Source organism: Bombina bombina, chromosome 2 (assembly GCF_027579735.1).
Source record: "Bombina bombina isolate aBomBom1 chromosome 2, aBomBom1.pri, whole genome shotgun sequence".
In the NCBI taxonomy this organism is placed as follows: Eukaryota; Metazoa; Chordata; class Amphibia; order Anura; family Bombinatoridae; genus Bombina; species Bombina bombina.
Genome location: NC_069500.1, coordinates 361,913,766 through 361,930,050, shown reverse-complemented (window position 1 = coordinate 361,930,050; position 16,285 = coordinate 361,913,766). Strand labels below are relative to the sequence as shown.

General features: G+C 39.5%; 1 protein-coding gene across 1 annotated transcript in view; it reads right to left on the bottom strand.

The window, feature by feature from the left end:
- CCDC62 (coiled-coil domain containing 62) overlaps nucleotides 1-16,285 on the bottom strand; it is a gene marked incomplete at its 5' end in the record, with an annotated part of 328,381 nt that overhangs the window by 279,307 nt on the left and 32,789 nt on the right. The window contains one exon of the mRNA XM_053699771.1: nucleotides 741-842. Within this exon, the coding sequence (XP_053555746.1) occupies nucleotides 741-842 (102 nt within the window). The remainder of the gene's footprint in view (nucleotides 1-740; nucleotides 843-16,285) is intronic.

Genomic DNA, 16,285 nt, shown 5'->3' with positions numbered 1-16,285 from the left:
TTTTTAGCTAGCACCACTGCTCAATATCATCAAACCAGTACATTAATGCACGTGTAGTATAATAGTAAATATTCTTCAAGAGGTATAAAAAACAGCCAGATCATTTGTATTTCCCCTGTGTTCATTATGACTTGGCTAGATAACTTGTTAGTTATTTTAAAATTTAAATAGCACAGTAATATGGCTTTCATGTGTTTCCAGTTAGGGCTAATGCATCCTTTTATACAAATGATAATATCAATCTAGCATAACTTTGTTTTGTGATGCATGTGTATTGATATGTTAGCCCCTGATTGTAGTAAATTTACAATACTAAGGTCCAAGAGTGACCTATATAAAAGACAAGGGTCGAAAATAGTGAGGAAAGAACTCCACTAGGTACACTTCTATATGTCAAATATGTTGTTAATATTTGAAGCCTTGTTTGTTAAATATGACGTGGATATTTGAGGCTTTGTCTGTATCTCATAAACTTCCTTCTGTATTTATATCTTATTATCCTCAATAAAAAATAAATAAAATAAAAAAAGCACTTAGATAAGAGGCTGCTTGCAGGGGCTTAGAAAAAGGAAAATTTAGAAGTTATAAGGTATATTAATCTACCAATCAATGTTGGTTACGCAAAGCTGGGAAATGGGCAGCAAAGGCTTTATCTATCTTTTCAAACAATAAAAAAAAATCAAGTAGACTGTCCCTTTAAAATAAAGATTCCTTGCCATAAACATAACAAAAACTGATACTTTTAGTTTAAGCAAAGTGGTCAACTCCTGTTCTCTGGCCTGTAACCGTCCAACGTGAGCAGAAAGCTCTAAAACAGAGTCATTCAGTGTCAGGTTTTTCTCCTAAAGGGAAAAAAAATAATTCTGTGGTTATTGCAATATATGATTTGAGTCATTTAACATATTAAATAAAAAAGCTTACATTTATGCCAGAATTTAAATTATCATTCAAGTTTGAAAATATAGGAACATTTCTGGTTACTGCTCTTTCTTAATGAAAATTCAATACAAACAGCTTAACCAGAAAACTTTATTTTAACAACAGAAAGGAATGTCCATTAACCCCTTCAAGGAATATGTATAAACTGTAAAATTGTTTTTCCCTTAATGTATTTTCAATGACTTGTTATACCAGCTGCAGAATATAAAATGTATGAGAATTTGCATTTTCAGGTTTGTGTATATGAATTAGCTGCTTTTGAATGTAAACAAAAGCTATAATTTGAGCTATATGTTTGTTCAAAGTGCACCCTCACTTCTTATATATTTTTAGAGGACAAATAGGGCTTTCTTTTGACATCAAATAATTAAAAATGAATAAAATCTAATTAGTGTGAGAAATTAAGAAATGTTATATTTTCCAAGAATCTGCACACATTTTTTATTGTGAATATCATAATCCTGATAGGTTTACTGCAATGAAACACCCATATTTGGATTCTGCAATGTCTCACGAATACAACAATGCATCTAATGACCAGGTTTTATGGGAGTTTAGGTTGTAACAGGACCAAATATGGGGCTTGCTCATTTACTTGGAAATTTGACACATTGAGTTTCTAGGGTATGTCACCTTTGAAACAATATGGCATACCATTTGCAAAAGTAGACCACCCAGTATGTTCCAAAAGGGGCATGCCCAGTCTTTTTGTAGCCACTTAGTCACAAAACCTGTTCAAAAATCTTTTGGTAATTTTTTTGTGTTTTTTAATATAATCACTGCGCTTTTACAATTTATATAATCATCATCATCATATGTTTTACGGCTACAAAACATCCATATTTGTGTTCAGCAATGTCCCACATGTACAACAGTACCCCCTATGAACAGGTTTTGGGAAGTTACAAGGCCTGCCCATTTCAGTCTTCATACATGAAAATTTGATACTTTGATTTTCTGGGCCTATGCTGCCTTTGAGACAGTATGGCAGCCTAGAAAATAAAATATCCCCCATGACGACATACCATTTGAAGAACTAGATAACCCAGGGTATTCTAAATTGGGCATTTTGAGTTGTTTTGTGTAGCTAATTTATCATGACCTTATAGTGGCTGGAATTATCGTAAAAAGGGTCAGGACAAGGTTAGGGGATCCATGAAGTAAGAGTTGTCGGTATAACAAGCTAATAAGTTGGGATAAAGAGTAATCAGGACAAGCTGAGATCAAGAATAGAGAATAATATAATAAATCAAGAACACATACAGAATCATTTGAATCAATAGTTTAACTTTGTATAGAAGATTCTGAAATTTTCTAATACATAGGATAGGTAGAGATGGGCAGGAAGGGAAATAGTAGCTAAAGTCCCTCCTAATTCCCTTTTTGCAACAGACTGCACTTTTTCTGGGGTGAGTTTTTACAACCTGTGGGGGGGGATTCTACAAGGAAAGTGCTTGCTGCAAAGTCACTAGACATTCTCTAATTGAAATGTGGCAGGATTAGGGGGCTGGCTAAACAAAATATCTAATAAAATCTTTAGCGTAAATTCCAGGAAAGTGTATGGCTTCCCTGAGCCTGCTTTTTTGTATGAAACATGAATTTATAGACTGCTATCTGTATTAAATATATGGCTATTTTTTTGTACCAGGCTTTGGACTTGCTCTGAACAAGATGTGGCAGTATGCACCGATCATCTAAATCTACTCCCCCCATATATTAGTTGTACAGAACAAAGCACTTTGGTTTTTGGATTTGTGCATCCTTTCTCCTGACAGACACAGGCACTGTACTTTCATCGTGCATTGTGGACAGCGATTTTTGCGCACTGTGCCACAGGCTAGGGTTTAAAAATTTCTTTTACATAATACATACTACAAAAATAAATTTTTAAACAAATCTATGCTGGTATAGTAGTCATAGATAGTAGCATTTGTTCAGCAAGGGCAGGAGGAGATCCCACACGATCTTGCCATATGTGTCAATAGAGGCCTAGATTACAAGTGACACGCTATATAGTTCTCCCACTCTAGCACAAACTTTGCTAGAAGCTTTTTGCGTGCGTTGGGTAGCGTGCATATTACAAGTTGAAAGTAAAAAGTTTGTACACAAGAGAAACACGACGCACGCTAACTTGAAGACTTACAATATCTCAACCATGCGATATAGAGATCTATTTTATATTAACATTATCAGATATAAGAACACGCTACAATGGCGTAGTAACTTAGAGTATAGGCATATATTAAAATACTCAGTCCCACTGTCGTCACTCCTTAGGTGGATGATAATTGCAAAGGATCGAATAATATGCCAGGTGCAGCTCTTCAAAAATTTAAAATCTAAATCTGGAGACTGAAAAAAGAAGAACAGAAAGCGCTCCAATGGCGTAGTAACTTAGGATATAGGCCCCTCAAGTGATAGAAGCCCCCTTGATATGCAGAATACTCACAAAGGGCAAACAGTGCAGTCTGGGTCATTAAGAGCTCCCTAGCAAGCTCAACTCCGGTCACAACCGTCAGCCAAATATATATAAAAATCCCACAGCGAACAATAATCACCATCCAGGATAAAAAAAGACTTAAAACTTAGAAGTCAATTTATTAAAAATGTATAAAAATACAATTAAATTGCGGCAATTACTTTAATTGTATTTTTATACATTTTTAATAAATTGACTTCTAAGTATTTGCTTAGGAAATTGTCAGCCTTTTTTTATCCTGGATGGTGATTATTGTTCGCTGTGAGATTTTTATATATATTTGGTTGACGGTTGTGACCAGGGTTGTGCTAGCTGGGGAGCTCTTAAGGACCCAGACGTCACTGCTTGCCCTTTGCAAGTATTCTGCATATCAAGGGGGGTTCTATCACTTGAGGGGCCTATACCCTAAGTTACTACGCCATTGGAGCGCTTTCTGTTCTTTTTTCTGTCTCCAGATTTCTATTTTCCATTTTTGAAGAGCTGCACCTGCCATATTATCCGATCCTTTGGAATTATCATCCACCTAAGGAGTGGCGACCGTGGGACTGAGTATTTTAGTGTATTATCAGATATATATAGAAATATATATTTAATAATAAAAATTGTAAAATTTTCTGTGTGAAGAACATAGGAATGTAAAATATGCGTAACGTGCTTCGTGTTTTGCGCTTCAGGGCAAACTCGGTGTTGGGTTAGAGCGTATGAAAACGCAGTTATCGTAAGGCACGTTGTAGAAATATTAAAATATATTAAGGATTGTGTGGCTATAATACCTTGGGTCTTGCGGACAGCGGCAAGTCTGCACTATTAGACGCTCCCTCCGGAAGGCTTACTAAAATAGTGCGGTCTCGCCGCTGGCAGCGAGACCGTGTTATTGAAAGCAGCACTCCCATAGAAAGACCAGCAAAGTACAGGGTACATCGCTGGTCATTAAGGGATTAAAAAATGCTTACCTGATAATTTTCTTCTGAAGGGAAGAGTCCACAGCTGCATTCATTACATTTGGGAAATAGAGAACCTGGCCACCAGGAGGAGGCAAAGACACCCCAGCCAAAGGCTTAAACACCTCCCCCACTTCCCTCATCCCCCAGTCATTCTGCCGAGGGAACAAGGAACAGTAGGAGAAATATCAGGGTGAAAAAAGGTGACAGAAGAACGAAAAATGACAGCCGCCTCATAGATAAAAACATGGACGGGAGCTGTGGACTCTTCCCGTCAGCTAGAGGACACTGAATGCAAACAACGGGTGGACCACAACGAGAGGCACCACAACCCGATTACTCGACACCCTAAATAGACAACATGGGAGAAAACCCGAAGTCCAGATAACTGCACATTAGTAACACCGCCGGCAAAGCCGAACTAAACCACTCAGTCCCAGAGTCCATCAAGCCGAAACAACTTCCGAGGAGTCAGCCCTGAGGATCCCATGAAGGTACCCGGCCAAGACAAGGATCGCTGTCTGCCCCCCAAAAAGGAGAACAGATTCTCATGAAAAATCCAAAGGATCATTCCACTCTGCAGAATATAGAACAACCCATGGTTGCCGTACATCAGCAATGCCCAGGGAGACGAACTCCCTAGAAACACAAGGACAGAAGAAAAAGAGACCCATGACCCAAAAAGGACTCGAGGAACTCCCTCATATCCCTGACCCTGTACAATACTCCAAAAGGTAATCCAGTAAAACCATGAGTTCCCCGTTGCCTCATATTAGGTCTAGACCTGCAAGCTAGAGAGCAGAAATAGGAGAACTATCCTAGCAGCTAGTAAAGAGTTCTCCAAAAAGAACACCAACAGTCTGAACAAGATCTCCCAATGACCAGCTTCCAGGTAGCAAGCTGACTCACCGTTGCTAAACCCAAACACTGAAAGGCGTTTCAAAGCATGCTAACACCCAGTCAAAGTGCAATTAGCCGTAGCTGGTTACACCCTCAAAGTGCAATAGCTGTAGCTGGATTCAACTGCAAACCTTCCAAGGGCTCACAGCCCTCCGAATATCGGGCTCCAAGTAGCGTCCCCTCCCAGCACCGAACACCAGAGGAAAAGAGGAGGACATCCAAGACCTCCCACAAAGGAGAGAACCGACTCTAAAGAAAAGGGTCAACCCTGCAAGAGTAACCGACCCCCAATCTTCCCTCTAGGATAATGGTCTAAGCCCAAAGTCTTGTCAAAACCAAAGACAAGAGTCCCATACTTCTGGAAGAGAAAGGAAGGGTCAACGTAGGAACAAAGCCCCCGCTTAGACCACTGACCGTTACTACAAACGGTATGTCACCATGAGTCAGGATAGACATTGTGCTCGGGTACGAAACCCCCTACACGGCTGTCTTCTCTAAAAACAAGGAACACTTCCCAAGGGAAGAAGGCGCTCAGACCCTCAGCATCCATATATCAGAATCCAACATATAGCAGGAGCCCCATAGGGATCCAACCCTCAGCCTCTCGCTGCAGGAACAGAGGAACCAGTCACTATATTGCAACTCCCCTTCCAGGATTCTGGAATGCAAGAAGGGAAAAGATCCTTACAAGGCAAGCCACCAAGAACCCACAGGTCGCTCCAAAAATACTTAAGGTAACTCCGAACCTGGAGAACCCTACCCCCATTCTAGAAGAGAAGGGAACAACGGAAAACCACCCTACCATAGAGGAGAGACCCCTCAGCCATATCGCCAACTCAGGTGAAGATACCTGGAGCCTACAGGAAGACCAGTAGGGAACCGTCAGAAGGAACTAAAGCCTAAGCCGCAAAACGATAGGCATCTCTCCCAGAGCCCCAGCCTCTACGGAGAGAGGCCCGCCGGACCACAAACATCTAGTGTAAGAACGAACCATACACACCAATCCAAGGAGAGACACGGACCTAGGTTAGGGTCCTTGAAAACTGAATCAATTGACAATCCGACATCCAGAGGAACCCTAAGCTGCCTCCTACAAGGAGGAACGCACCTCTAAAGTCTGTAGACTTTGCGATCTAGCAATAGCCTCAAACCCAAGAGTCACAAAGGACTTCCTTAACGGTCTAAGATTCAGCACCCAGGGCACTTGGATCACAAGGAAATCTCATAGGCAAGCAATAATACGTGCTACACGCATAGGCAAGGTAGCAACCAACACCCGAAGGTGAATGAGAACCCTGTACCCTGCTCGCCATCCCAGAGAATCGAACTTAAGACACTGCCCACAAAACCCCTAACTGAGCATTGAGGATAAATGGTCAACTACCTGACCCCAGAAAGGCAGCCCTCTGTAATCGGCCTCGCCTCTTCAGTTATAAGCCCCAAGGCTAGAGTTGCGACAAGGACGGAAAGACACCCGAACGTTAAGACCATGGTCAGACCAAGAGCAATGGAAGGGACAACAGCCAGAGATCCCTGAAGGATCTATCTTTCAAAATCTTCTTTAAGCAGGCAAAAGCTGGAGCTTCACAGCTCCCCACAGAAGGCAGGGAACCCCTGCACACCAACTCTTAGAGTAACACAACTCTGAGCAGAGAGAGAACATACCTGTGCATTCAAACCATATGATCCACCCAAGGCGGGAAGGAAGGAAACTGCGCCACTGCAATAAAATGCTTAATAGGCTAAAGAGTCAGCGTCCGGAAGAACCTCGAGTGAAAAAGCAAATCATTAATCACTTGGCACACCAGACCACATGGGTCACACACATCTCCCAACTCCAAAGAATGGAATAACGTTTCTGAGTCCCTGGGGACCTGAAGAACCATGATGATGTCTGCAAAAACAGATCCGTATCCCAGGCGAGAAGCCCAAACAACCAACCTAGATTGGCACTCATAACCCTCCATACGGAGCATATGGAAGTGAAAAAACAACGTAACCGCACCTGTCACGAAAGGGTGCGCAATCGGGAAAGATTGCGTCATGAAAAGAAGGCTGTTATGTTCCGTAAAGGCCGTGTGCCTAAGTATATAGCTACACAGTAGCAGATAGAACCATATAACAAACATGATTAAAAGTCCACCCTGTTCAATAACCCCCCTTAGGAGATATTAACCCATGATTCCTTATTAAGATAAAAGGAGTCCCACTGGGACCCTACCTTGTTTCGTTAACATTACATTGACATATCGAAATAAAATGAAACAATCTTACCAGAATCTACGCTGTGGAACAGGAACACAGCCCTTCAAGTATGACAGATAGTAGCCTCGCTTCTGTCATGGACTTGAGTGAAGAAAGGTAGGCAGCGAAACTTGTCAACGCTGATTACCAAGGAGCTGTTAATATGAGTCGGGATGGGTTCGCAGGAAAACTCTCCCTGCATCTCCAGACTCTAACTTTCATCCTCAGAGGCTGACAGGATTACTTAAAACTCCAGTCCCATTGCGAAGAGTACTACCCTCCATGAGAGACTATCTTGAACTTCTGACACTTCTCTGCCAACCTCCTGTGACGAAAGGCAAAGAATGACTGGGGGGTGAAGGAAGTGGGGGAGGTGTTTAGGCCTTTGGCCAGGGTGTCTTTGCCTCCTCCTGGTGGCCAGGTTCTGTATTTCCCAAAAGTAATGAATGCAGCTGTGGACTCTTCCCTTTTAAGAGGAAAAATATTATAGATACTGTAAAAAAATATATATCTAATCCATAGAATACATTATATATATATATATATACATACATACACACAAACATATATATATATATATATATATATATATATATATATACACATACATACATACATATACATATATATATATATATATATATATATATATATATATACACACACACACACATATATATATATATATAATATATATATATATGTTTAAACACACATATATATATGTGTATGTTGTTTAAATAACATTTTAAGTTTTCCAAAGTACTTTATATAAAGTAATGAGGGCTGCAATGTTAAAACCTATGTTTCCCTTATCTAATCTCTTCTGCTGGGCACAATAAGGGACAGAGTATGCAAAAAAACATAATTTATGTAAGAACTTACCTGATAAATTCATTTCTTTCATATTAGCAAGAGTCCATGAGCTAGTGACGTATGGGATATACATTCCTACCAGGAGGGGCAAAGTTTCCCAAACCTCAAAATGCCTATAAATACACCCCTCACCACACCCACAATTCAGTTTAACGAATAGCCAAGAAGTGGGGTGATAAAAAAGTGCGAAAGCATATAAAATAAGGAATTGGAATAATTGTGCTTTATACAAAAATCATAACCACCACAAAAAAAGGGTGGGCCTCATGGACTCTTGCTAATATGAAAGAAATGAATTTATCAGGTAAGTTCTTACATAAATTATGTTTTCTTTCATGTAATTAGCAAGAGTCCATGAGCTAGTGACGTATGGGATAATGATTGCCCAAGATGTGGATCTTTCCACGCAAGAGTCACTAGAGAGGGAGGGATAAAATAAAGACAGCCAATTCCTGCTGAAAATAATCCACACCCAAAATAAAGTTTAATGAAAAACATAAGCAGAAGATTCAAACTGAAACCACTGCCTGAAGTACTTTTCTACCAAAAACTGCTTCAGAAGAAGAAAATACATAAAAATGGTAGAATTTAGTAAAAGTATGCAAAGAGGACCAAGTTGCTGCTTTGCAAATCTGATCAATCGAAGCTTCATTCCTAAACACCCAGGAAGTAGAAACTGACCTAGTAGAATGAGCTGTAATCCTCTGAGGCGGAGTTTTACCCGACTCAACATAGGCAAGATGAATTAAAGATTTCAACCAAGATGCCAAAGAAATGGCAGAAGCTTTCTGGCCTTTTCTAGAACCGGAAAAGATAACAAATAGACTAGAAGTCTTACGGAAAGACTTAGTAGCTTCAACATAATATTTCAAAGCTCTAACAACATCCAAAGAATGCAACGATTTCTCCTTAGAATTCTTAGGATTAGGACATAATGAAGGAACCACAATTACTCTACTAATGTTGTTGGAATTCACAACTTTAGGTAAAAAATCAAAAGAAGTTCGCAACACCGCCTTATCCTGATGAAAAATCAGAAAAGGAGACTCACAAGAAAGAGCAGATAATTCAGAAACTCTTCTAGAAGAAGAGATTGCCAAAAGGAACAAAACTTTCCAAGAAAGTAATTTAATGTCCAATGAATGCATAGGTTCAAACGGAGGAGCTTGAAGAGCCCCCAGAACCAAATTCAAACTCCAAGGAGGAGAAATTGACTTAATGACAGGTTTTATACGAACCAAAGCTTGTACAAAACAATGAATATCAGGAAGAATAGCAATCTTTCTGTGAAAAAGAACAGAAAGAGCAGAGATTTGACCTTTCAAGGAACTTGCGGACAAACCCTTATCTAAACCATCCTGAAGAAACTGTAAAATTCTCGGTATTCTAAAAGAATGCCAAGAAAAATGATGAGAAAGACACCAGGAAATATAAGTCTTCCAGACTCTATAATATATCTCTCTAGATACAGATTTACGCGCCTGTAACATAGTATTAATCACAGAGTCAGAGAAACCTCTTTGACTAAGAGTCAAGCGTTCAATCTCCATACCTTTAAATTTAAGGATTTCAGATCCTGATGGAAAAAAGGACCTTGCGACAGAAGGTCTGGTCTTAACGGAAGAGTCCACGGTTGGCAAGAGGTCATCCGGACCAGATCCGCATACCAAAACCTGTGAGGCCATGCCGGAGCTACCAGCAGAACAAACGAGCATTCCTTCAGAATCTTGGAGATTACTCTTGGAAGAAGAACTAGAGGCGGAAAGATATAGGCAGGATGATACTTCCAAGGAAGTGATAATGCATCCACTGCCTCCGCCTGAGGATCCCGGGATCTGGACAGATACCTGGGAAGTTTCTTGTTTAGATGAGACGCCATCAGATCTATTTCTGGAAGTTCCCACATGTGAACAATCTGAAGAAATACCTCTGGGTGAAGAGACCATTCGCCCGGATGCAACGTTTGGCTAATCCGCTTCCCAATTGTCTATACCTGGGATATGAACCGCAGAGATTAGACAGGAGCTGGATTCCGCCCAAACCAGAATTCGAGATACTTCTTTCATAGCCAGAGGACTGTGAGTCCCTCCTTGATTATTGATGTATGCCACAGTTGTGACATTGTCTGTCTGAAAACAAATGAACGATTCTCTCTTCAGAAGAGGCCAAAACTGAAGAGCTCTGAAAATTGCACGAAGTTCCAAAATATTGATCGGTAATCTCACCTCCTGAGATTCCCAAACTCCTTGTGCCGTCAGAGATCCCCACACAGCTCCCCAACCCGTGAGACTTGCATCTGTTGAAATTACAGTCCAGGTCGGAAGCACAAAAGAAGCCCCCTGAATTAAACGATGGTGATCTGTCCACCACGTTAGAGAGTGTCGTACAATCGGTTTTAAAGATATTATTTGAGATATCTTTGTGTAATCCTTGCACCATTGATTCAGCATACAGAGCTGAAGAGGTCGCATGTGAAAACGAGCAAAGGGGATCGCGTCCGATGCAGCAGTCATAAGACCTAGAATTTCCATGCATAAGGCTACCGAAGGGAATGATTGTGACTGAAGGTTTCGACAAGCTGAAATCAATTTTAGACGTCTCTTGTCTGTTAAAGACAGAGTCATGGACACTGAATCTATCTGGAAACCCAGAAAGGTCACCCTTGTCTGAGGAATCAATGAACTTTTTGGTAAATTGATCCTCCAACCATGATCTTGAAGAAACAACACAAGTCGATTCGTATGAGATTCTGCTAAATGTAAAGACTGAGCAAGTACCAAGATATCGTCCAAATAAGGAAATACCACAATACCCTGTTCTCTGATTACAGACAGAAGGGCACCGAGAACCTTTGTAAAAATTCTTGGAGCTGTAGCTAGGCCAAACGGCAGAGCCACAAACTGGTAATGCTTGTCCAGAAAAGAGAATCTCAGGAACTGATAATGATCTGGATGAATCGGAATATGCAGATATGCATCCTGTAAATCTATTGTGGACATATAATGCCCTTGCTGAACAAAAGGCAAGATAGTCCTTACAGTTACCATTTTGAACGTAGGTATCCTTACATAACGATTCAATATTTTTAGATCCAGAACTGGTCTGAAGGAATTCTCCTTCTTTGGTACAATGAAGAGATTTGAATAAAACCCCATCCCCTGTTCCAGAACTGGAACTGGCATAATTACTCCAGCCAACTCTAGATCTGAAACACAATTCAGAAATGCTTGAGCTTTCACTGGATTTACTGGGACACGGGAAAGAAAAAATCTCTTTGCAGGAGGTCTCATCTTGAAACCAATTCTGTACCCTTCTGAAACAATGTTCTGAATCCAAAGATTGTGAACAGAATTGAACCAAATTTCTTTGAAAAAACGTAACTTGCCCCCTACCAGCTGAGCTGGAATGAGGGCCGCACCTTCATGTGGACTTAGAAGCAGGCTTTGCCTTTCTAGCAGGCTTGGATTTATTCCAGACTGGAGATGGTTTCCAAACTGAAACTGCTCCTGAGGATGAAGGATCAGGCTTTTGTTCTTTGTTGAAACGAAAGGAACGAAAACGATTATTAGCCCTGTTTTTACCCTTAGATTTTTTATCCTGTGGTAAAAAAGTTCCTTTCCCACCAGTAACAGTTGAGATAATAGAATCCAACTGAGAACCAAATAATTTGTTACCCTGGAAAGAAATGGAAAGTAGAGTTGATTTAGAAGCCATATCAGCATTCCAAGTCTTAAGCCATAAAGCTCTTCTAGCTAAAATAGCTAGAGACATAAACCTGACATCAACTCTAATAATATCAAAAATGGCATCACAGATAAAATTATTAGCATGCTGAAGAAGAATAATAATATTATGAGAATCATGATCTGTTACTTGTTGCGCTAAAGTTTCCAACCAAAAAGTTGAAGCTGCAGCAACATCAGCCAATGATATAGCAGGTCTAAGAAGGTTACCTGAACACAGATAAGCTTTTCTTAGAAAGGATTCAATTTTCCTATCTAAAGGATCCTTAAACGAAGTACCATCTGACATAGGAATAGTAGTACGTTTAGCAAGGGTAGAAATAGCCCCATCAACTCTAGGGATTTTGTCCCAAAATTCTAATCTGTCAGACGGCACAGGATATAATTGCTTAAAACGTTTAGAAGGAGTAAATGAATTACCCAATTTATCCCATTCTTTGGAAATTACTTCAGAAATAGCATTAGGAACAGGAAAAACTTCTGGAATAACCACAGGAGAAACGTTTAGAATTAGTATCAAGAGGACCAGAATCCTCTATTTCTAAAGCAATTAGTACTTCTTTAAGTAAAGAATGAATAAATTCCATTTTAAATAAATATGAAGATTTATCAGCATCAATCTCTGAGACAGAATCCTCTGAACCAGAAGAATCATCAGAATCAGAATGATGATGTTCATTTAAAAATTCATCTGTAGGGAGAGAAGTTTTAAAAGATTTTTTATGTTTACTAGAAGGAGAAATAACAGACATAGCCTTCTTGATGGATTCAGAAACAAAATCTCTTATGTTATCAGGAACATTCTGCACCTTAGATGTTGAAGGAACTGCAACAGGCAATGGTACTTTACTAAAGGAAATATTATCTGCATTAACAAGTTTGTCATGACAATTAATACAAACAACAGCCGGAGGAATAGCTACCAAAAGTTTACAGCAGATACACTTAGCTTTGGTAGGTCCAGCACTAGACAGCGATTTTCCTGAAGTATCTTCTGACTCAGATGCAACGTGAGACATCTTGCAATATGTAAGAGACAAAACAACATATAAAGCAAAATTGATCAAATTCCTTAAATGACAGTTTCAGGAATGGGAAAAAATGCCAAAGAACAAGCTTCTAGCAACCAGAAGCAATGAAAAATGAGACTTAAATAATGTGGAGACAAAAGCGACGCCCATATTTTTTTAGCGCCAAATAAGACACCCACATTATTTGTCGCCTAAATGCTTTTGGCGCCAAAAATGACGCCACTTCCGGAACGCCGACATTTTTGGCGCAAAATAACGTCAAAAAATGACGCAACTTCCGGCGACACGTATGACGCCGGAAACGGAAAAGATTTTTTGCGCCAAAAAAGTCCGCGCCAAGAATGACGCAATAAAATGAAGCATTTTCAGCCCCCGCGAGCCTAACAGCCCACAGGGAAAAAAAGAGTCAAATTTTTGAAGGTAAGAAAAAATGATTAATTGAAATGCATTATCCCAAATATGAAACTGACTGTCTGAAAATAAGGAATGTTGAACATTCTGAGTCAAGGCAAATAAATGTTTGAATACATATATTTAGAACTTTATAAACAAAGTGCCCAACCATAGCTTAGAGTGTCACAGAAAATAAGATTTACTTACCCCAGGACACTCATCTACATGTTTGTAGAAAGCCAAACCAGTACTGAAACGAGAATCAGCAGAGGTAATGGTATATAAATAAGAGTATATCGTCGATCTGAAAAGGGAGGTAAGAGATGAATCTCTACGACCGATAACAGAGAACCTATGAAATAGACCCCGTAGAAAGAGATCACTGCATTCAAATAGGCAATACTCTCCTCACATACCTCTGACATTCACTGCACGCTGAGAGGAAAACCGGGCTCCAACTTGCTGCGGAGCGCATATCAACGTAGATAATAGAATCCAACTGAGAACCAAATAATTTGTTACCCTGGAAAGAAATGGAAAGTAGAGTTGATTTAGAAGCCATATCAGCATTCCAAGTCTTAAGCCATAAAGCTCTTCTAGCTAAAATAGCTAGAGACATAAACCTGACATCAACTCTAATAATATCAAAAATGGCATCACAGATAAAATTATTAGCATGCTGAAGAAGAATAATAATATTATGAGAATCATGATCTGTTACTTGTTGCGCTAAAGTTTCCAACCAAAAAGTTGAAGCTGCAGCAACATCAGCCAATGATATAGCAGGTCTAAGAAGGTTACCTGAACACAGATAAGCTTTTCTTAGAAAGGATTCAATTTTCCTATCTAAAGGATCCTTAAACGAAGTACCATCTGACATAGGAATAGTAGTACGTTTAGCAAGGGTAGAAATAGCCCCATCAACTCTAGGGATTTTGTCCCAAAATTCTAATCTGTCAGACGGCACAGGATATAATTGCTTAAAACGTTTAGAAGGAGTAAATGAATTACCCAATTTATCCCATTCTTTGGAAATTACTTCAGAAATAGCATTAGGAACAGGAAAAACTTCTGGAATAACCACAGGAGATTTAAATACCTTATCTAAACGTTTAGAATTAGTATCAAGAGGACCAGAATCCTCTATTTCTAAAGCAATTAGTACTTCTTTAAGTAAAGAACGAATAAATTCCATTTTAAATAAATATGAAGATTTATCAGCATCAATCTCTGAGACAGAATCCTCAGAATCAGAATGATGATGTTCATTTAAAAATTCATCTGTAGGGAGAGAAGTTTTAAAAGATTTTTTATGTTTACTAGAAGGAGAAATAACAGACATAGCCTTCTTGATGGATTCAGAAACAAAATCTCTTATGTTATCAGGAACATTCTGCACCTTAGATGTTGAAGGAACTGCAACAGGCAATGGTACTTTACTAAAGGAAATATTATCTGCATTAACAAGTTTGTCATGACAATTAATACAAACAACAGCCGGAGGAATAGCTACCAAAAGTTTACAGCAGATACACTTAGCTTTGGTAGGTCCAGCACTAGACAGCGATTTTCCTGAAGTATCTTCTGACTCAGATGCAACGTGAGACATCTTGCAATATGTAAGAGAAAAAACAACATATAAAGCAAAATTGATCAAATTCCTTAAATGACAGTTTCAGGAATGGGAAAAAATGCCAAAGAACAAGCTTCTAGCAACCAGAAGCAATGAAAAATGACTTAAATAATGTGGAGACAAAAGCGACGCCCATATTTTTTTAGCGCCAAATAAGACACCCACATTATTTGGCGCCTAAATGCTTTTTGGCGCCAAAAATGACGCCACTTCCGGAACGCCGACATTTTTGGCGCAAAATAACGTCAAAAAATGACGCAACTTCCGGCGACACGTATGACGCCGGAAACGGAAAAGATTTTTTGCGCCAAAAAAGTCTGCGCCAAAAATGACGCAATAAAATGAAGCATTTTCAGCCCCCGCGAGCCTAACAGCCCACAGGGAAAAAAAGAGTCAAATTTTTGAAGGTAAGAAAAAATGATTAATTGAAATGCATTATCCCAAATATGAAACTGACTGTCTGAAAATAAGGAATGTTGAACATTCTGAGTCAAGGCAAATAAATGTTTGAATACATATATTTAGAACTTTATAAACAAAGTGCCCAACCATAGCTTAGAGTGTCACAGAAAATAAGATTTACTTACCCCAGGACACTCATCTACATGTTTGTAGAAAGCCAAACCAGTACTGAAACGAGAATCAGCAGAGGTAATGGTATATAAATAAGAGTATATCGTCGATCTGAAAAGGGAGGTAAGAGATGAATCTCTACGACCGATAACAGAGAACCTATGAAATAGACCCCGTAGAAAGAGATCACTGCATTCAAATAGGCAATACTCTCCTCACATCCCTCTGACATTCACTGCACGCTGAGAGGAAAACCGGGCTCCAACTTGCTGCGGAGCGCATATCAACGTAGAATCTAGCACAAACTTACTTCACCACCTCCATAGGAGGCAAAGTTTGTAAAACTGAATTGTGGGTGTGGTGAGGGGTGTATTTATAGGCATTTTGAGGTTTGGGAAACTTTGCCCCTCCTGGTAGGAATGTATATCCCATACGTCACTAGCTCATGGACTCTTGCTAATTACATGAAAGAAATGGCTGTGAGAGTGGACTATACCAAGTCCCTTTGCACAATTTATCAGTCATTAATTGTC